Consider the following 22,084-nt stretch of genomic DNA (forward strand, 5'->3'; position numbering starts at 1 on the left):
ATGCCTCAGCCTGCTCTGCTCTGCCGCCTGCAAGAGAGCCCCCGCGCCCTGGCCCTGGCCCCGCGCCCTGTCCATACCTGGTCCCCTACGCATGCTCAGCTCAGCCCCCCCCAGGACAGGCCTGCCTCTGCTCCCGGCCTTGCTGCCCTCACGGGTCACGGCTAGGGCACTCCTGCATATCATGTCACCTGCTGGTGTTTGCAGACGTTTCTCAGGGGGTGGCTTTGAGGTCACAGGCACACAGGTGTCCTGTGCCCACCACCACTGGTGGCTTCCAAAGCATGGCCCCGCTCCCACTGCCTGGATTTCTCCCACCCCTGGGCAGCCAGATTCCGAGCTGGGCACAGCGCAAGCTGCAGAGGAGCACCCTGGGGCACAGGCAGCCAGCTGACCAGCCGTCCACCCTGCACCTTCCGCCGTCTGCACTCCCCCTCTGCAGGAAGCCCCTGACTCTTCCACCTCCCCAGCTCACGCCACCCCACAACGTCCCCCAGACAGAAGCCGACAGGCATTCTCTGTGGGTGTGGAAGGTCCCTGCCAGGGCACCTCCCTCCTGACCAGGCCCAAGAGAAACTTCAGACAGAAAGGGACAACCCATATGAGAAGTCACTCTGGGACCAGGTGGGAAGGGCTCTCCTCCAGAAAGACCAAGGATGGTAGGGCCCTGGTGTGGCCAATGCCCCTGCCAATGTTTCCCTGAGCCTCACAGAAACAGGGCTGGTGTAGCCTTCCCATCCACTCAGATAAGGAAAGACAATGCAGCAGTGGCCCAGAGAATTTAAGTCCATGAACTTGTTCAGAGTACACGCCAGGCCCTGGTTGGTGCTGGGGACACTAACAGGCTCTGCTGTTTATAAGCAGTCGTCACTAGACCACAAGCAAAGGCCAGTTCCACATAAGACCGGCAGGAAGAGACCAGCAGAGGCCACCTGGTCCCCTCTGGGCCCTCACTAAGGCCAGGACATCAGCTGGTGAGGCCTCTGTCCCAGAGCTGACCCCACACAGCTCACATTTGTGCTCGGGCCCACACCTGCTTCTCCAGGGTTAGGACGAGGAGCCCCAGGGGTATAAAGCCAGGCCGGGGACGGAGGACACTGCTCTGTGTGGACAGCGGCCATTTGGGGGAACTACCCCCAAGTGAAGGGCATGTCCCTCCCTACACCTGTCCTTCCCCACACCTGTCCCTCCCCACACCTGGCCTTCCCACACATGTCCCCACACCAACACTCTCTGCACTGGTGACTCATTCCTACAAGTCCACAAGACCAACAGGCNCCCCCCCACGCCTGTCCCTCCCACACCTAGAGCAGCCAGTGCGCCTCACCTTCCTCGTTCCACGCCTCCACGGCCATAGCCAGGTTCCGGGCCTGCACCTCACCCCTGTGCACGGGGATGGACACGTTCTGGCCCATGAAGCAGGAGATGATGTCAGTGCCACCTGCAGGTGAGGACAGCGGGACTGAGACCAGACGCACAGAGACCCCATTTCTCTGTGTCCCTGAGAACGAAGGACAGCTTCCTGCCAGAGGACACTGAATAGATGCCCTCCATGTCACCCAAAAGTTCAAAACTCGGCGTCAGAAGATGGAAGCCTCTCCATCGTCCCCTGTGCCGCAGCCACCTGGGCAGAGTGGCTGTGCGTGGCTGTCACTGGGGCCAGAGACCTCCCGGCTGCCAGGATGCCAGGGCACTGCCTCAGGCCAGAGAGAGCATGGCTTCCAGGAGGAGCTTGGGACAGAGACCAGGGGACTTGGGGCCGGGAGCAGCACAAGGTCCAAGCCCAGAAGGGTCCCCTCACTGCGGCCCCAGTGCCACAGCAGGCTGTGCCCGGGCACACACGCAACACATGCAGGCTCACACGCACACCACAGAGTGCTCAGTCAGGCCAGGCTGGCCAGGACCCCCAGGATGTCACTCAGTGAGGCAGAGGAGAGCAGGAGGAGCCGCCCAAGCTGTGTTGAGTCTGTGCCACACTTAACCCTGCGGAGCCTGCGTCGTGCCTGCTGCACACCTGGGAAAGTGTGCGTAATTAGGACAGTTTTTCCGTGATTGCACTCAGTGTCTGTGGGCGGAGGGGGAGATGGCCGTCACATAAAATGACTCGGTATCTCCAAGACTCCGAGGGTCTGCCTAGGCCTCCCTCTGTGGGTCTGTGTTACTCCCGGGCAGAGAACCAGACTGACGCCTGCTCCGGGTCTCTGGCACCTCCGTCACTCCCTGGCACGTCCCACAAAATGCAGGGGTCCTGGTCGCATCTGCCACCACCAAGGTCCCACCAGGTTCCAGGCTTCATAGGGACATGAGCACCTCCACCAGATGCAACGTCTGCCTGTGCCCCCTCAGAGGACGGAAAAGCAGGATTGCAGGGAGAAAAGAGGCGGGGTTCTGACGACATGACCACTGGGGAGACCCTCAGAGACGAAGCCACGAGGGGACTGCCCTGCACCCGAGCATCTGTATCAGCGGGGCCAGGGGAGCCAGGCTCCGGGAAGCAGGGGCCACCTGGGACACACATCCAGGAGAACTCGGCAACGGGCCACCAGCAGCTCTGGGGGAACCCGAAACTTCATGGGGAGCGTGGAGGAAACAGGCACAGAGGGTCTGGGCAAGACCAGGGCCTGTACTAGGCCCTCACTGAAGGCCAGAGCCCTGACCCCTGTGTCCCCCTGAGGGGCAGAATCAGGGCAGTACAGCCTGCAAGGACCCCTGGAGACACAGCACGATCCCCATGGAGGCCCGGGGCTCCTGACACCCTTCCTGCTACTCGAAGTAAATTGGCACCTTTTAAATATGTGTCTTAAGGACGTATTTTTTAAAACCACAAGGAAAAAAATCAGAATTGCAAATGTGTAAAAGAATATGAGCTAGGTGCCCTGGCACATGCCCCCCCACGCAGGAAAGATCCCGGGAAGGACCCACTTCCAGAAGGGGGAACGCTGTGGGGACTCCACATCCAGCTGCCCTGGGGACTCTGAATTTTGTAGCGGACACAAAGTATTCTCCAAAGAGCAGCTTCGTGTTAAAAAGAAGGTTGCAATCCACACACAGGGTGCCCCCACGCACACACACACAGGGAACCCCCATGCACACATAAGGAACAGCCTCACCCAGGGGTCCCTCTTAATCTATTTTGACCAATAATCAGTCCTTTTCCACTCAACATGTCTTGACCCCTCTCAACAACAATCAGCGGGATCCTATCCAAATAACCACCTAAATACTGTCACTTCTAGGGGCTGCATAAATTGAGGTCATAAATCGTTCAGGTAAATCCTTTCCAGAGGCGTATAAAGGCAACCTATGTTTTTATCAGTGTCAACAATGTCACAATAACCATCCTTACACACAATCGAACCTCATTTTCAGATCCTGTATGCACAAAGCACCTACTTGCTAAAATCTATCTTTAACCCCAAAGTCAAGACTCTTGACCTTTGGGTCACTCCCAGACATACGCAGAGCACCCGGAAATGTAAGTGGCCCCAGGCATGCTGGGCAGGTGCTCGAGGCAGCTTGGCCTTCCTGCCTCAACCCTCCTCAGATGGAAGGTAGGGCAAGGCTCCCAGCTCAGAGACCTGCTCCTGGGGAGCCAGGGAAGTCTCTCCACCTGCTGCACCTCACCCTCATCATACACACAGACAACCAGGCTGAGCTATTTGGGGGCTCCAATCACAACTGATGTGAGACGTGCATGCACTCCACCAGGAACAGGGGTTCAGCACCTCAATAAGGAGTGCGTGAGGCCCAGCCCTCCTGCCAGGTGGGATCAGTCCAAAGACGTGGGCTGGTGCAGTCAGCGGGTGACCCAGCAGGCCAGCCTGGTCGTCGGGGCAGAGTCACTGTCCCCGCCACCCCATTCCCTGGCTGCACGCCACATCTCCACCCACCACCGAGCCTGGGGCGGAGCTGTACCTGAGATGGAGCCCAGCAGGACACTGCTCTTGATGCACCTGTAGACATACTCGTAGCTCTGGGCCTTCAGCGGGGAGCCCGTGGACAGGATCGTGTGCAGCGTCTGCAGACTGTGGGTTTCCACTGGGGGACAGCCACCAAGAGATTAGAGCCAAGCCCAGCACTGGGAGCCCACAGGCGCGCACATGGTGGCGGTCCAGGGCGAGGCACACTCACCCGGCTTCAGGTCCTTCTCCTCCAGCACAGACAGCCACTTGGCACCTGTCCCAAGGATGGTGATGCTAGGGGCATGGGAGGGAAAGGAGATATCAGAGGCTCTCCAGGGTCCTATGCATCCCACACATGTCCCCACACCAACACTCTCTGCACTGGTGACTCATTCCTACAAGTCCACAAGACCAACAGGCGAGGGCCTCCTCTGGATTGCCAATATCCCACCCTCACCTGGGAGAGTCCCCGCACTGGGCTCCCTCCAGGCTTGAGGGACGCATCTCCACCTTGACCTCATGGTGCAGGGACAGGCTCCCTCTGTGCACAGCTCAGTGTGGTGGGTCTGGCTCAGCCGCAGGAAGGTGCAGGGCTTGGTCGAGCCCTCTAGCCTGACTCTGCCCTCACTCTGAGGAAGCAGACAGAGCTGCAGATAGCCTTGCTTGGTAAAGCAGGAACCAAAAGCCCCCAGCCCGGCCTTGCCTGCAGTGAGCTGTGTTAGCGTAAAGCTGAGACCACGCTGCTCTCCTCCGTGCCCTGAGCCCCACGGCATCCAGCACTCTGTTGAGGACTTGCCACTGGGGGCTCAGGTCATACTCCACCCCACCTGGCTTCTCTTTTTTTTGGGGGGTGGTCTCCAGGGTTTGAACTCAGGGGCACTCGGCCACTGAGCCACCTCCCCAGCCCTATTTTGTATTTTATTTAGAGACAGGGTCTCACTGAGTAGCTTAGCATTCACTTTTGCTGAGGCTGGCTTTGAACTTGCGATCCTGCCTCAGCCCCCACACCCCAGCCCCTGGGATTACAGGCATGGGCCACCTTGCCCGGCCCCTCCCTGGCTTCTCTTGCAGCTCAGTGGCCCTACCAGCAAACCCCACCTTCCCAACTAGAGGCATGCTCCTGGGCCCCGGGAGGCTGGCAGTTCCAAAGCTCCCATCCCCTGCTCCCTGGGAGAGCCTCTGTCCGGTGCAGGCCTGGCTCGCCCACCCGATGCTGCAGACATTGGGATCCTGGGGCTGGCATGGGAGTGGTCGAGCCAACAGCAGGTGGGTCCCCTTGGAGCAGCTCTCCCTGCCTCACCCCAAAAGCAGGAGCCACAGCCAGGCTTTCCTGCTCTACTCTGTCCTCATCAGGCCTTTGGTCACAGCAGTGAAGAGCTCAAGAGCACTCTACTCGCAGGCCTCGGCCCTGTGCCGTGACCTCTGAGGCCCCGCGGACCCCAGGCCCACAGCAGCTGGCCCTCCTGGCTCTCCCTGGCCTCCCTGCGCCAGCCAACTCCAGGAGGTCAAGAACCAGGCCCATCAGGGTTGACACGCAGCACGTCCTACGGCACGCGGTGTTGCCACAGCCTCCTCCCTGCGGGGCCTGCCATCCAGGATGCCCCACTGCAGCCATGCCGCCCTCAGACGGTGGCTCCGATGACCTCCCCGCCCCTCGGTACCCGCAGGAGGACAAGGACCTGGAGCTCAGGCTGCCTCTAACCAGAAGGTTCCCATCGTCAGACATGGAGCAGGCAAATACAGCACCAGTGAAGGAGAAAAGCCACCTTTTAAAAGGAGTGTGTGCCCCCAAATGGACACCCAAGTGTCATGAGTCGGTACGTCTGCAAGCGGAGGCCAAACGGCAACAATCTGCTCTTCAACATCGACGTTGTTTAAAAACCAGAGAAACTGGGCTGGGGACGTAGCTCAGCGAGCAGAGAGCTTGCCTCGTACGCACAGGCCTGGGTTCAACCCCAGCACCACAGGAAAAAACAGAGAAACTGAGACAGCTGAGAGGACTGTGCCTGGCCGCCGCCCCCACCCTTGGCCCTGGCCTAGAGCCAAGCGACACCCGCCTTCCTGACCCTGAGTAGGCGAGCTCTCTGCAGGGTACAGGCCTGTACCCCATCCAGAGGCCCCCGCAGAGGGAAAGGCCAGGCCTGAGCGTCAGGTACAGGCCCCAGGGGAAGGAGGACATGCGCTCAGCAGGAGCGTACCACACAGAGCCAATCCCCGGGCTGCCAACACACACCTGCACACCCATGCACATGCACACCCACGTGCACACACGTGACTCCTCACTCACACGCATACACACACGAATACACCATCACACATGTCCCTCACACATGCGTGTGCGCACACGGAGCAGGGTTGGCTGCCAGACCTCTGTCCCTCAGCTGTGTTGGCTCTAAGCCTGTGACCACATGTCCCTGTCCGCCCCCTTCTGACCCCCAACCCACACCTGCACCAAAAAACCAGAGTCTCCGGGCAGAGCCTGGCTAGAGGTAGTACGGCGGGAGTGAGGGCCACTCTGATTCCCAGGGATCTGATGGACCTGGCACAGCAAACACCCTCCTTAGGAAGTGACCTCCCCACCAGCACCGAAAGGCAGACGCCCGGGTTCATACGGCATCACCAGGCAGGCCAGGCTGCACGGAGAGCACTGACCGCGGGGATTTAAAAGGATTAGTGGCTCCTGTTTCCACCACAAGACGTGGTCAGGGGTTCAGAGCGTGGACACTTTGGCTCCTGGAGCTCGGCGGCCTCCTGTTTTTACTGCCAGAGATACTGTCATTAGGCGAGTGATAAGAACGTGTCACCACTAATTCCTTAGCCCAGGCTGGTGGCGCTGAGCCTTGAGACTGTTTCTAATGCTGGGTGGGGGCTGCTCAGGTCCTCCCCACGCTCTTGACCCCGGGACCCTGGTGACTCCGATGCTTCCTCCTGCAGTGCCTTGCATGTTGGGGGTCCTGTGTCCCATCAAGGGAAGAGAAGTTAACAGGGCCACAGAGAGGGCCACACCATCCAGATGCCATAAACACCTTTGTACCAATGTTATAATGTTCAGGGAAGATGCCAAGAGAACACCGCCACAGCCCTCAGGGACACCCTGGGTTTGCTCCCTGGCACTGCACCAAAACAGATGGCCAAAAAGGTCCCATGTGGGTCAGGCACTGTGGCGCCCACCTGTAATCCCAGCAGCTCCGGAGGCTGAGGCAGGAGGATTGCGAGCTCAAAGCCAGCCTCAGCAACTCTATGAGGCCCTGAGCAACTCAGGAGACCCTGTCCCTGAATAACAATCAAAAACGGCTGGGGCGGGCTGCGTGGCTGGGCACCTTGGGTTCAGTCCCAGGTACCAAAACCAAAACCCACAGCTTCTCCAGGAGCCGCCGAGCTCACTCCTGGCCCTGAGAGGCACCTCTCACCCTGCCGGGGAGTGTGGACCCAGCAGTGGACCAGCCCAGCCCGCCCTCTTGCTGCTCCTGGACCCCCCAGCACTGGGCAGGGATGTCCAGGGTAGCAGTGCACTCCAGAGATAGCAGCCTGCAAGGGGACACATGGCTGCAGCTGCGTATATTCCAAAGCACCTCCCGAGGACACCAGCGCTATCCCACGGCTGAGCAGGACATCAGGTACCTACCCTATCCTGTCCACAAGGTCCCACAGCACGTTGGGCGTCGGGACCATGGGGGAGCCATCGTACAAGACCACAGATGCCCCGGTGGCCAGAGCGGACACCATCCAGTTCCACATCATCCAGCCGACCTGCAACACAAGCACCAGCTTCAGACGGGCGCCACCAGCTTCCCGCCAGCCCAAGAGCACCACCGGGCCCAGAGCCCAGGATGGGCTGCAGTTGCCCGCCTCAGACGCACCAGCCTCAGCCACAGGCTGAGTGCAGAGGCAGCTGCACGTGAGCAGAGATGTGGCAGAGGAGATCTGTGAGCCCTCACTGGGGTGAGACTGAGCAAGCCCAGCACCCGCCAACACAGGACAGCCACAGGACACATGCACTCCACTGCTCTCAGTGAAACCCCAGGACGCTCAGCACCCACCTCGCAAGCACTCAGAGTCAGCCCCATGTGGCCACGGAGAAGAGACCCAATGGGTGGGGGACACATGGCAAGACGCTGTGAGGTGGAGAACAAGCACGGCACAGAGGCACAGCGGTGAGCAGATAGGGCGGACATGCACACGCACCCACACACAGACACAGACACAGACACGTATACATATGCACACGCATACAAAAGCACACATGCACACATGCCCACAGATACACACATGTGCACCTGCATGGACATGTGCATGCACATGAGAACATATACACACGTATGTGTGTGCACATGGACATGCATATGCATGCACACATGAGCACACATGCACACGCACATGCTCATACGCACACAAGCACACATGAGCACACATGCATACACACATGCACACACATGAGGACACATGCACACACACACACACACACGCATAGGCCTGCCCGGAGAAGCAGTACCAGGATGGCAGGCGCCGCACCCAGGCCCTGGAGAACAACCCCCTCCACTGTGTCCTTCTGATGTGGCTTGAAATCTTCACCATATGTGAGGAGATTGGATTTTTTTTATTTTAATTCTTTTTTTAATTTAAAAAAGAATTTTAAACTCCAAAAATGTGCCCACAGGCCCGCCCACCAGGCTCCCACCTACAGAGCCTCGGGGCCATCTGGAGCACAGACATGACAACGGAGCAGGGACGCTCAGCAGGGGCCTCGGCCTGGAGGGCAGGAGAGTGCAGCTACTCGCCCACGTGGGCGAGGACAAGGGGTCGTGCCCCACCCGGGAGGACTCAGCACAAGTCGTGGGGGCCCTGGCGTCCCCCAGCACCTGGGTTCACTCTCCGTGGTGGGGACGGGAGGCAGGAGGAAGCTCCTGAGTGGCTCCCTGTGTGGGGTGGTGTGAGGCCCGAGTCGGACGGGCAGGTACCACAGGACTCAGCAAGCCATGGCCAGGCCTGTGACTGGGACCCTCCTGCTGGCCACCTCAGCCACTCTGGCCTCCACCTGTGTGGGCCACAGTGAAGAGCCTCACGAAGCCCTGAGGACGGCCCTCTGCAACGTGAGTGGCCCTCACTGGCAGAGCCGCCACTTAGCCAGTCTGCTTAGACAGGTGTCCACCCACTGACCGAGGCTCTCCTAGCGAGGAATCAGCCCTGACAAGGAGGCAGAGGCTGGAGGCCCAGCAGCCCAGCCCTCCCGGTACAGCACTGTCCAGCAAGGCCATTAAAGTGAGGTCCATGAGTGACAGAGAACGGGCCTGGCCAGGGCTGGGGATGCTCACAACCACACCTGAGGCTGCTGCTGAAACCAACTTGGCAGAATGGGGCGGCCAGCCTGGGGCAGGATGTTTCCAGAAAGCACGACACCCTGGAGGCGGCCCCAACAGGGCTCTTCCGGAACCCGCCTCCGTGGGGGGCAGCAGGGACTCGTTCCTGGACCCGCCATGAGGGTGCCAGACCAGGACATGGCAGAACATGGGCCGGGATCCCGGGGTGCCAAGGCCTGCGCGCCACGTGCTGGGCACAGGGAGGAGACAATCCTGCTGCTAAAAGATATCTGAGTCTTTTGGCCCAAGCCCCTCATTCATAGCCGGGCACAGAAACCCAGGTACCCTGCCTACGGTGGTCCCCGGGCATGTCCTGGTCCTGCTCCTGTGTCTGCAAGGGGTCCAGATGGCCTGTCACAGAAGGAACAGCCTGGGCAGGGCAGGCACCTGCCTCCAGCACCCGCTTCCTAAAAACGCAGCACAGTCATGCCATCCAGGAAACACCGCTAGATTATTCCGGAACCTCTTGATACTGGCATTCTTGGAAAAGGCCAACCCCAAGTTCTCCTTCGGGGTTGGACACATCCCTTTGACCCACCCGAGCCTGTGCCTTGTGCCCAGCAAGGACAGCAAGCCCTCCACTCCTGCACGCAGGGCCGCCACCCACCCATGTGCACGCCTGGTGGCAGGGCCATGTTCGTCTGCTATCCCACAGCACAGCACGGCACCCAGGGTGACCTCAGGCGGACGTGAGGGGCTCACCGTGGTGTAGTAGAGAAGGACGTCACTGCAGCGCATGTCCCCATGCAGAATGTGCTCCTTCAGGTGCTGGATGAGCGTGCCCTGCGGAGGGAGGATGCCCAGGTGAGCGGCAGCCCCACACCCAGGAAGGAGCTGGAGCGTCTCCACCTGGCCTTGATGAGCCACCTCCAGGGTCACTCTGCCACCTGCCACCTGAGCGGTGCTCATGCCTGACGGGAAACCATGATGCACCCCAGCTGCCTGTGAGCTCTTGGTGCCAGCTCCATCAGAGGCACCGTGGGGACCTGGAACATCAGGACAGGAGCGAACCTTGCTGAGAGGGACAAAGTGACAGGGCAGACAGTACATGCCTGTTCACGGAACCAGCCGCCATGCCCTCCACAGGCTCCCCCAGCAGAGGACAGAACAGGCACGATGGAGAGCAAGACGGACTCCTGCTCATCAGCAGGCCGAGCTCAAGGACGCAGGGTCCCAGGGACGGCTGGAGACCCTGTTGCCAACAGACACGGAGGGACACCCTCGCCCTCCTCCACGCACCTCCAGTGCTGACAGGGTCCCACTCCAAGGCTGCACACCCAGAAGGCCAGGCACACCCTAGCCCACCAGCACCTGAGCTGCACCCGGGTTCCACCACAACACCACCCTGTGTTCCTGTCTCACTGAGAGGCACTGCAGACCACACGGCTCTCCCTGAAGGGCTCTCGGGGAGAAAGGAAGCTTCCTGTCACTGAGCATGAGCCACAAAGCACAGCGGGCCTGTCCCGGAGGAGAACCTGAGGACAGGTGGGGACCCTGCCCTCAATGCCCCTGCAGGGGGAGCTCGTACAAAGGCGGGTCACCATCCTTCAGAGCATGCACGAGTGCTGGACCCACATGTTAGGAACCAGCCTTTGCCACCAGCCAAAGCCCAGAGTGGTCAAGAGGCCAAGGGTCAAGCCTAGACCAGCAGGGCTCTGATTCCAGACTCCACGGCCCCTGAGCGGCGCCATCAACCACGGTGACTGAGACTGCCTCAGCCTGCAGGTGCACACAGGGCCACACAGAACCTGCTGGAGGGACAGGGCTCTGTTCCTGGTCCCCGGCTGCAGGTTTCATTGTACTGCAGGACGGGACACAGGGGCTGCCAGTGGCAGGAAAGCCCTGGGGAGGAGAAACTGCAGGGACACACCGGTGAACACTGAAGCCTCTCGATCCACCCACTCAGGGACAAGGGCCCCCGGCTGGACGCCTGCAGAGCCCACCGCTTCCCTCCCTCTTCCGCTCAGTGTGGGACGGCGGCTGCGAGACCCTGTCACCCACCTTCCTGCACTTGTCCCTCACCTCAGCACCTCGGAGGGCAGAAGCAAGAGGCTTTCCTCTCTCAGAATTTCTCTGTGAGTCGTGGAAAGTATGCTGGGGGTTAGGGCTATCTGAAGCCTCCCCTAAGGACAGGAAGTGTAGGCAGAGGAGTTTGGTGGTCTTGAGCAATTGGGGACAGTGCTGGGACAGACTCAGGGCCCCAAGCGCTCCACCACTGAGCCATATCCCACCCTGAGCAACTTCCTGTACTTTTTTTTTTTTTTGTTACCAGGATTGAACTCTGAGGCACTCGACCTCTGAGCCACACCCCCAGCCCTATTTTGTATTTTATTTAGAGACAGGGTCTCACTGAGTTGCTTAGGACCTGGGAGGAGCGGCCCTGGGGAGGAGTGGCGCTGGGGAGGACAGACCCTAAGGATGACAGGCCCTGGTGGAGGAGCAGCCCTGGGGAGGAGCGGCCCTGGGGAGGCCCCAGTCAGGAGGAAGCATCTCACAGCCCAGGAGCCAGCAGGACTGTGTGGAGTGATTGTTAGGAAAGCACCAGACTCATCCTGGAGTCACCTCTGAAGTGACCAAGTTAAATGACAATGACAGGACAGAATGGCACTGCATATCCCCCAGAGAAGATGCTTAGAAAGGGACACAGCGTCGGGGCCCTAGAGCCCTGCCCAGAGCCATATCCCCCGGATCTGACACGAGGAAACGTCACACAGGCCCAGAGATCCAAGCCACACCAAGTCCTGGACTTCAAACGTCAAGGTCAGGAAAGACCAGGGACGGCGAGGAGCTGCTCCAGATGGAGGGCCCTGGGGAGACTGGACAACGCGACCCAGTGCTGTGGGGGCTGCACGCTGGAGGGCAGCCGGCGGCCACTCTGGTGTTCAGGAGCTGATCCTGGACCACAGCACTGAGAGCACTCGCTTCTAGGAGATGAGATGGAGGTCAAGGAAGAGGCCCTCACGGCTCCAGCCTACCTCAAATGGATCAGCAAAAAACGAGACAGAAATGCGTAGGTGCCCAGAGAGAAATGAAGCAAAGGAGGCTATAAGAAATGTCACAGCCGGACACGATGACACCCGCCTGCAATCCCAGCAGCTGGGGAGGCTGAGGCAGGAGGATCACGAGTTCAAAGCAGCCTCAGCAAAAGTGAGGCCCTGAGCAGCTCAGTGAGACCCTGTCTCTAGTAAAATATAAAAAGGGGCTGGGGACGTGCCTCAGTGGTACCAAAAAAACAAACAGAAAACGTCACAACTGGATGCTGGAAATGTTAGGAGCCCAGGACCGAGGCCTGGGCCTGGCAAAGGGCAAGGACCTCCTCCCTCTACGGCTTTTCTAGAGGTTTTCTACAGGTCCTGTGGGCATTGTTTTTAATATTTGATTTTTAGTTATAGGTGGACACAATATCTTTATTTTACCTCTATGTGGTGCTGAGGATGGAACCCAGCACCCCACACATGCTAAACGAGCATTACCTCTGAGCCACAACCCCAGCCCAAGGCATTTTACTTTTAAAAGAAAGGACAGCCGGCATGGTGGCCCACACCTCTAATCCCAGTGGCTCAGGAGGCTGAGGCAGGAGGATCACGAGTTCAAAGCCAGCCTCTGCAACTTAGCAAGGCTCTAAGCAATTCAGTGAGACCCTGTCTCTAATCAAACACAGGGCTGGGGACGCAGCTCTGTGGTTAAGTGCCCAAGTTCAATCCCCAGCACCAAAAAGAAGAAAGGCTAGGGGCGGCCGATCTATGACCAGACCATCAGCAGCCATGTATCTCATGTGTCCTTGAAGGACGCTGGACTTCTGGGAAACGCGATGCGAGAGGCTTGCCTCAGGCTGACCCGCTCCCCCCTCCCCCAGCCTCAGATGTGGAAGCCCCAGCCCAACCTCCACAGAGGTGTTCACAGAGGCGATAAGGCCAGGAGAAGGCCCTTAGGTGACCCTGACCCAGTCCAAGGAGACCCACAGACCTGGTGCCTGTGGAAACCTGTCCCCAGAGTCATGCGTTAACAGCATTTGGAGGTGGAACCCTTGGGAAGTGACAGGTGGGAAAGGTCACGCAGGTGGGGCCCCATGTCGGCAGCAGGGGTAGAAGAAGGACGCTGAGCGAGCTGCTCCGTCTTAGGTGCGGTGCCCTGTGCCACACGGAGACCTGTGGAAGTCCCCAGCTGGGCCGACTGGGCCCCTCCACCTGGCTCTGAGAGCTGAGCAAACATGGATTCACCCTAAATATGCCGTCAGTAGCGTCTGGCTTAGCAACAGAAACAAACCAAGGCAGGGCGTCGCGTGCCAGGCTGGGGCGGTACAGGGAGAAGCGGGCCCCCACAAGCCAGGGACAGGGGCTGGGGAGGCCGGCCCACAACCCAGGTCTCGGAACCCAGCCTCCACAGTGGGAAAGCGGGCTCCCTCGTTAGCCTCCATCCAGGGCAGCAGGGGGCCTCCCTAGGTTAACCCCAGCTTAGGATGTCACCCCGTGGCCTTCAGGTGTCTGCCCAGGGCTCACAGTCAGAGAGAGTTCCACCACATCCCCAGCAGTGCACCAACCCACACCACGCAAGGACAGTCCCGTGGACACCACCGTAACTCCCAACCTGATGTGTGGCATTTCTGCTCTCAACTGGTCTGGATCCTAGACCACTGCAGGACCCCACCCCGGACCTTAGTCCCCTCAGGGCCACAGCCTGCAGCTGGAAGTTACCGTCTCACAGTGACCTCCACACCTGTCCTCATTGTGGCAAGTGCCACAATGTCCCCTGACACTGCAGGCCTCTCACCTAGCCCAGTTCCAGACTCCCCAAGGAGCAGCACTCGGGGTCCCCGGGAGGGCAATGAGGACTTGATGCCCACCGCGCTGCCAGCTGGGAGCCCGCGGTATGAGCCCTGCTGGGACACCTACCCCTGCCGAGTGTACCATGCACTTGGGTGCCCCGGTCGTGCCCGAGGAGAACATGATGAACAGTGGGTGGCTGAAGGGCAGCTGCTCGAACTCCAGCTGGGGGGCGTGCTCGCCGGGCCCGCTCGCCAGAAAGTCCTCCAGGAACACACTGCGGGCAAGAGAGCGAAACAGTGACCGTTCCAGACGCCAGACCTGACCCGCCCACCCTGCCACACCGGCCTGGCGTGGACGCTTTAGGGTACAGGGAGGTCCCATCTCAGGAACTCAAGCTGACTACAGGGACAGACTGCAGGGTGAAGATCTCGAGTGGGCTCCTTAGCACTGCTGCCGGGCCAAGGGCTGGCTCCGTGGAGACTCTCAGGCCCTCACAAGCACTGCAGAGAGGACCACCCGCAACTAACACCCTGTTTGTGCAAACGCTGCTGACGCGGCTTGGAATCCGTGTCGCGGCCCGTTCCCATTGTTGGCTCTTAGTCCCCTTGACCATCACACTCTGCTTCCACTGACCACCCTACGGAAGCACAGGCCACCTGCCTCTGAACCAAGGCCCCACGGGGAGGAGAAACTGGAATAGGGGCCAACCACAGCACCAGTGACGACAATGTGGCCAGGCTCCGTCACTGTGTCCTGAGGCCCACGGCGTGAGATACAAACACGTGTCCAAGAATAAATGGGATTCACCCAAGCTCCTGACCAGCAGAGGAAGCCTGCCCAGCCTCACCCCACGCTGACAGAGAGCACTGATGTGGGTGGCCAAGAGCCACCAAAGGCACGACCCAGACCTGTCTGCTGGGATAGAAAGAGCGGCAGGATTCCCAAAGCCACCTCGAGAGGGGATTTCTATTTTGAGACCAGCAGAGACATGGGTCCTGTGAACTTGGCCCTATACATTTTTGCCAAGTGGAACTTTCTCCCTTCCAAGGAAGGGAGTGGGAGTCGGTCACTCTCAGCCAGCAGCAGTCACCAGGGAGAATGATCCAGATGGGGAACACCCTCCCTGTGAGCAGAATGATGTCCTTAGGGAGAAGGCTCCGGGGACAAGGTGTTTCAGGAAGGGCATCCAAGACGCTTCGCTCGGAGCCCTCGGCACACATAGCCGCGAGCACTGGGCACGGGGAAGGAGGCCATCCCCGGCGCCTCCCTGTGCAGCCCATTTATATAAAACACCTCAAATATAAACTGCTCACGCTGCATCACACAGAGAAGAGACTTTCCTTTAAAAAGGTCCATAAATCACAGTAAATAGCCGTTACTTTTGTTGCTCTTCTGAAGATGCAAAGCCCAGAGGTGGCCCTACCCCTGCTCCCTGTGAGGGGCAGCACGTGTCCTGGGTTCTCTGTGGACCTGGCAACCAGGACATGGGTAGTGCGGAGCCCGCTGCTGGGGCCTCAGGAGGGCAGAGCTCCCCACTGCACAAGCTGAATGCCAGCAGGTGCTCTCACTGTCCCCCATCATGGGGCAGGTGTTCCCACTGTCCCCCATCACAGGGCAGGTGCTCCCACTGTCCCCCCGCCAAGGGGAAACACACTCAGGGGAAGAGAAACCGGCCACTGCAGGGCTGGAGGCCCAGCTGGTTTTCCTCCTCCTCGCCGCCATGTCCAGCTCCGTCAGGCAAACCTGGGGGCCAGGCCTGAGGCTGCCGGAAAGAAGACCAGGGCTCCACCTGAGGTCAGCAGAGGACCCACAGTCCCGCCTGTGAAGGACACACTCCAGTGACAGAGCCTGTGCAGCCGGGCGGTGACAGACACGGCTATTGAGCACTGACTACTCACTTGGCTCAGCACTCACTTCTCTGACCCTCACACCAGCCCCCGAGGAAGGTGGGGTCTCCATTTTACAGATGGAGAAACCAGGGCACAGAGAGGTTGATCACTGGCATAGGGTCACCCAGCTGAGACCCAAATCCAAGAAGTTTGGCACTAGAGGCCACAGCCTCCCAAAGCCACCACTCTGCTTGCAGCACTAGGAGGCCACACTTCAAGGCCAGTCGGACGCCACCTCTGGACCCAACAGAACAGCCACACCCCAGTCTCAACTCCCAGGCCCTTCCACTGCCACCCACGTGATGGGCATGCTGTAAGGACATGTGCCTTACACCGCTCAGCGCCCAGGAGCCCCCACACAAAACCAGCGAGCCAGACGTCACCTACTGTCTGCCTAAATAGGGCCTCTGCCACCCTGGCACTCCTTGGTGGCAGACCCAGGGACTCCTGCCATCTCTGAAAAACCCCTCCCCACAGCTCGAGGGGCCCCTTGTGGATCCTGCAGCCACCAGGCTAGAAGCTAATAGGAAGGGTGCCTGAGGATCACCCCAACCCCCAGCCTCGCCCACAGCTGTTTCCAGAGATCCAGGGAGAACCCCGAGGACTGGGCAGTCCCAGCCGACCCAGGCTGCGCCTGCTTCACCTCTGTTCCACTCCAAGGTGCCCACAGTTCCACCTAGCACTCGAGACGTGCGGCTTACCAGCTTGTAAGTGTCAAAAAAGCCAAGGAGGGCATCACCAGCCTCAGGCACCCAGCTGACACACGTACCCACATACACAGAGGCGGCACCCACATGCTCATGCATGTGTGCACGTCAGTCCCAAGGAAAAGCCATGTGGCCCGCCCAGGGACCTGGACGCCTCCGCCCAAGCCCACCACAGCAAAGGGACACAAGCAGACCTGTGAGGGAGGACTCCTGGGACCCTCTGTTCTGCCCCCCATTTACCATGTGGCCTTGGGGGATTTGCTCTGGGGACTTAAGGGCCCATCTATGAAGCAAGCGCTTTCACCAAAACCTCCATCTCTGAACCACCAGGGTGAGTAGGAAGCCCAGGGGCACCTCCCAGGGCACTGGGGCCATGCAGGCCTGCGAAGTGGGCACCTGGGGGTGGGCGCTGGCTCCTTACCTATTGGGAATCCGGGAAATGTCGATCTGCTCCCGAGGCGAGATGTAAGGGCTCACCACCACCTTTCTCAGGTCAGGCAACCCTGGAGGGAGAGGCGAGAACACGTCACACCAGGAGCCACCCAGGGAGGCGGGGTGGCGGCAGGACTCCTGAGGGCCTCAGTTCTGTGCAGACAGAGTCCAGGAGGCTCCAATCTGCTCACACCACTCTGGGGGGACCGGAGGGGACTGGGAGGGGCTGCACCTTTAACCACCCGCTGTAGCTTCTCCAGGTGGCTGTGCTCCTTGCCGTTGTAGATCACGGCCTCCACCGAGAAGATGAGCTTCGGCTGAATTTGAGAAAACCGGTCCAGGACGCCCTGTGAGTGGGAGGACAGTCCTCACTGAGCATCCAGAAGGCAAGGGCCAGCAGGCGCTGCATTCAGGAGAGAAGGGCCACTCCTCAGGCTGAGTGGCCTTGGACAGGAGTCCTGCCCCCACTCCCTCCAGCACCTGGGGCTCCTGTGCCTAGAACCCTGGCTGTGCCAGGACCCTGGGATGGGGGTCCCCCTCAGCTTGGAGGCAAACCACGGCAGCAAAATGCCTGGCGTTGTTGAGAGCTCGCACCTGTAGGCAGCAAGCTCCACAGAGAGGACCCGCTCCCTTGACCCGCAGAGCCCAGGAGAGGGACGTCACAGGCTCCGCCCCCGAGCGGGAAGGATGTGCAGGGCACAACCGCCCAAGAAGCCTGGGTGCCGGGCCTGACCTGGGTGCCAGGCCTGACCCGGGTGCTGCCCACCTGGTGCCCATGTCACCCACCCCACCCAAATGGCTGCAGAGGTTCCTCTGCCGTGAGGCAGGTGGTGGGTGGCCCAGGCGAGGGAAGGGCCAGGCCTGCGAGAAGCCTGAGGCCTGGGAGGCTCAGAAGAACCAGACTGGGAGAGCCTGGAAGCCCAGTGTCTGGGAACCATCCTGGTCAGGCCACAGGGAAGGCCCAGGTGGGCCAGTGGCCTGGGGCTCAAATGCCAAAGAGAAAACTCTCAGTCACAATGACAGTGACAGTGACTAGAAACCAGTAAGTGCTTCAGAACCAGAGTCCAACACCACGGCTCGAAGCCCCAGGCACAGCAGGGGGCATCCGACACCTGTGATGATGGTGGTTCTGACCGACTGTGGTGCTCAGCGGCCCACCAAGCACCAGAACGGAATCCCAAGGAGCAGCCACCACACAGGAAGGTGGCCTTCCCATCAACGCTCGCAACACACACAGCCCCGGATGCTCAGGAGGGCGGGCCCCTGGCACACATGTGGACATTAGACAACACACCAGCTCAAGGTGACACAGAGAAAAGCCCAGAGGAGTGGAGACTTCAGGAGCCGAGGTCTGGATGAGGCTAGGGGAGGGGCGCCCAGGAGCACAGCACCCACAGGGCCACACCGTCCAGCCCAGGGGCACGGCTACACGGGCCAGGGCACCCGGCAGCCATAAGTAGGGCAGGGAGGGAACCGGGGCTGTGGTGAGAAGGTGGACAGGGTCAGGACAGAGTGACACAAGGGGCATCGCTGTGGAAAGAGAGGTGTCCTGGCCCACACCTGTGCCATAGCCTCGAAAGGCCCCTTCGTCACCCAGCCCAGCCTGGTGAGGGGCAGTGGCTACCCTCCTTGGGCCCTTCCCTCCCCCACCAGCAGAGGCCCCCGTGCTGCCTGTGAAATGCCCTCTGAGAATCCCCACGGCCACCAGCTGCACTCAGAGATGCCTCGTCGACAGGCCTAGCGGGGCGCACAGCAGAAAGCCTGCTCCAGGCAGGAAGCGTGATGCTCTCTGCAGTGTCAGGAGCGTGCCCTCTGCTGAGAGGGTGTCCAGGTGAAGCTCTGAGGACACCGGAAGGTGGAGGCGGGGTCCTCTCTCCCAGAGATGTGTGAATGGGGGCAGGGTCAGCCATGCGCCCTGGGCTCTCTGCCTCCGCAGGCTCCAGCCCCGTCACCAACTCCTATAGGGCTGAGACCTGAACAAGGACCCTCTGCGCCTCGGGTCACAGCTGCAGGCTCCTGCAGCGTGAGGGAGTGGGCACCATACAGGTGCCAGCAGCCAGGACTGCAGCCAGCCAGGCTGCCGAAGGCCCCGGGGCACAGGGAATGTCACAAGGACCTCCAACCTGAGGAACACAAGATGGAGTGGTGACTCTATACCACAAAGACCAGCAAAATGAGACCGGTTCCCAGAATTTAGCAGGAAGGCCTTCCCGCCTGTCCCTCCCTGACCCCAAACAGCCTGGCCATCTCAGAGGAGAGCTGCTGCCACCTAGTGCCAATATCAGCAAGAGCATGCCCCGTGCCCACGCTGCCCAGGGAAAGCTGCCCCAGGGAAGGGAGCCCCTGGGAAGGCACTTAGAGCCCTCACTGACACCGCTCCTCCTGAGACAGGCAGAACCTGCTGGAGCCACCAGGGACTTCAGGTGACATCCACACAGCACAAGGGCCCTGCGGGAGGGCACGGTGAGACGCTGTGGGCCACGTGCCTTTCCCCACCCTCCCCACTCCATCCCCCCCATCGCCCACCAGGGCTGATTCCAGGGACTCTGTGCCAGGTCCCCAGTCAGGCTGGACTTCAGCCCCGAGCTGGGACAGGAACCACGAGGGTCAGAGCTGCCACGGACTCAAGCTGCACCCACGTCCCAGACCTCGTCCTCTCAGTGCCCTTGTCCATCCAGGGACTGGAGCTCGGGCCCCAGGCATGCAGCCGGCCTGCCTGTGCCCACCAGGCCCTCGGCCTCCTCGTCCTCCTGGCCCTTCCCTTCACTGCCCACGGTCACGCGAGACCTGAGGGATCCGAGAGCATCAGTGCCGAGGCCCACCTGCAACCCTCCTCCCAGGACCCCACTGGCCCCGGGCAGCTCGCACAGCCCGGCACAGGGCCCGCAGAGGCCATCACTGGGGCTTGGGTCTTCGGCCAGTTCTTGCTGACCCTGGACAGTCCTGGTGTGAGGTCATGTGGAAAAGGGCCCAGGAAGCTGCAGGACGTACACCGCATCTGGCCCCAAGTAGGCCTCCACCCCGGACCCAGCTCCCGGGCCCTAGGCTGCTGTGGGGCCCCGGGCGAGCCCTTCCCTCCCCCAGGCCTTGCCCCAAGTCCTCCTCACGGGGAGACCCACAGTGACTCATCAAAGCAGCAAGCCTCAGAGCACAGATACTAAGTGCACACCCGAGAGCCAGGCCGTGAGGCCACAGCGCGGAGCCCCAGCAGCACCAGGAACTGTGCACAGCCACACCCTAGGCACCCAGGGGCATGCACCCCTCACGCCTCTCTCATCGCCACCCCTGCTCTGCAGATGAGGAAACCTGAGGACAGAGAGGACAGAAACCTGCCTGGACACAGGGCCACCAAGGCCATGCTGACCCACACCCTGGGCCACCACAACCCATGCACGGTGCAGGGACCTGGGCGGCGTAAAAGGGAGGAGAGCAGTTGCAGAGGGCAGGCGCCCCATGCCCCACAGCCCTATCCTCGAGCCCTGGCTGGGGGCGGGACCCTCATGGGTCTCCTCCAGCTGTGGCTTCCTTCATCCCGTGGGCAGGCCGGCCCCAGTACCTGACTGCTCTGTATACCTGGACGCACCCTGGGCCCCCGGCTCCCCAGGGCAGAGGGGGATGCACAGGGTGTCCCCAGAGCTCCCACCCACGGAGAGATCAGAGCAGCAGGCCATGCAAGAAGCCCCGCCCCATCTGTGCCCAACCCTGAGGACGAGCCTGTAACACTGTCCCCAGCTCCTTGAGGAACCCTTGCGTGGCCCCAACCCGCAGGAGAGGACAGTGGGACATGAGAACTAAGGGAAGGGAAGCAGGAGCGTCTTGTGAGTTTCAAAGTAAGATCCAAGGGCGCTGCCGTGCCGTGGCCCAGGGCACACCCCAGCACCCTGCCTGCAGTCCACTAGGAACCCCACATACCCCCAGGGCCCCACCAGGACTCCTAGCCACGGGACCCAACTCACGTTCACACCGAAGTCAGGGGACGTGGAGCTCCAGATGGCACCAATGCTCGCTGCGGCCAGCATGGCCTCCACCGCATGCTCGCCATTGGGCAAGTAACCTGTTGGCACGGGAGGAAGCCTGGGGTTCAGGTGGCATCCAGGCAGTGGGCTTCCAACGGTCCTGGGAGAGCCAGGCCAGGGTGGAAAGGGGCTGGCCAGCTGCTGTCTGAGTAGCAAAACCACGCGCCACCAGGCTCTCTGTCCACTGCACTATCCCCCCCATCCACCCTCCACGCTCTAGCCAGAGCCAGCCCTGCCCTTGCTGGCCTCTCCATGCCAGTCACAGCAGGCTTCCCTCAGCCCCTCAGGTGTTCTGAGCATCTCCTGCGCGGGGCCTTGGCACAGGCCGCCTGCTCCGCCTGAGCACCCTCCGCACACACGCCCTTCCCCACTCGCCTCCAGCCCTCGACTCAGATGGGACTCCCTAGAGAGATCCTCACGGAGGCCAAGAACGTGGGTCCCCCGGCTCGTCAACCCAAACCCCTGCACTCCTGTCCTGCCAAGCTCATCGTGACACCCGCAACTGGCTGCCCGGGTCGGGGCCTCGCAGGAGGGGAGGGCTCTGCCTGCCTCGAGCTCCACTCAACCAGGAGCCTTTGCCCACGGCACGCCCAGCACAGCAAGGCCCGGGTACCTGCTGGCAGATGGAGGGACAGAGGGAAGGATGGAGAGGCGGAGGGAGGGAGGGAGAGGGAGGGAGGAGTGAATAGATAGAGGGTTGGAGGTAGAGGGAGGGAGGGATGGAGGAACAGAGGGACAGACAGATGTGTGGATGGCTGGACAGGGGGGTGGAGGGAGGGAGGGGAAATGAGCACAGGCTCAGCCTCATGTGGGCATCTGAGGGCCGAGCAGGGCTGTGGCTCTGTGCCCCAAGGGCTGGCTCCATGACGTAGCAGCAGAGAACATCCCCCACCAGTGACCATGATCAACACAACAGACTGATCCACATTCCTGAAGGAGGACTTGGAAACAAGGCGTCTAGAGCAGAAGGGTCCCTGTCCCCTGGGCAGCCCCTCACTCTGCCCGGTCCCCTCCTGCT

The 22,084-nt window shown here is 60.8% G+C and overlaps 1 protein-coding gene across 1 annotated transcript in view; it reads right to left on the reverse strand.

The window, feature by feature from the left end:
• The window catches only part of Aacs (acetoacetyl-CoA synthetase), a 51,276-nt gene that overhangs the window by 16,001 nt on the left and 13,191 nt on the right, over positions 1–22,084 (reverse strand). Inside the window, exons 5-13 of the mRNA XM_015502397.2 lie at positions 21,007–21,104; positions 17,283–17,397; positions 17,040–17,121; positions 14,149–14,296; positions 9,959–10,039; positions 7,525–7,649; positions 4,129–4,193; positions 3,913–4,035; positions 1,325–1,438 (exon numbers count right to left, since the gene is read on the reverse strand). Coding sequence (XP_015357883.1) covers positions 1,325–1,438; positions 3,913–4,035; positions 4,129–4,193; positions 7,525–7,649; positions 9,959–10,039; positions 14,149–14,296; positions 17,040–17,121; positions 17,283–17,397; positions 21,007–21,104 — 951 coding nt within the window. The remainder of the gene's footprint in view (positions 1–1,324; positions 1,439–3,912; positions 4,036–4,128; positions 4,194–7,524; positions 7,650–9,958; positions 10,040–14,148; positions 14,297–17,039; positions 17,122–17,282; positions 17,398–21,006; positions 21,105–22,084) is intronic.

The sequence above is a fragment of the Marmota marmota genome, unplaced genomic scaffold (genome assembly GCF_001458135.2).
Source record: "Marmota marmota marmota unplaced genomic scaffold, marMar, whole genome shotgun sequence".
In the NCBI taxonomy this organism is placed as follows: Eukaryota; Metazoa; Chordata; class Mammalia; order Rodentia; family Sciuridae; genus Marmota; species Marmota marmota.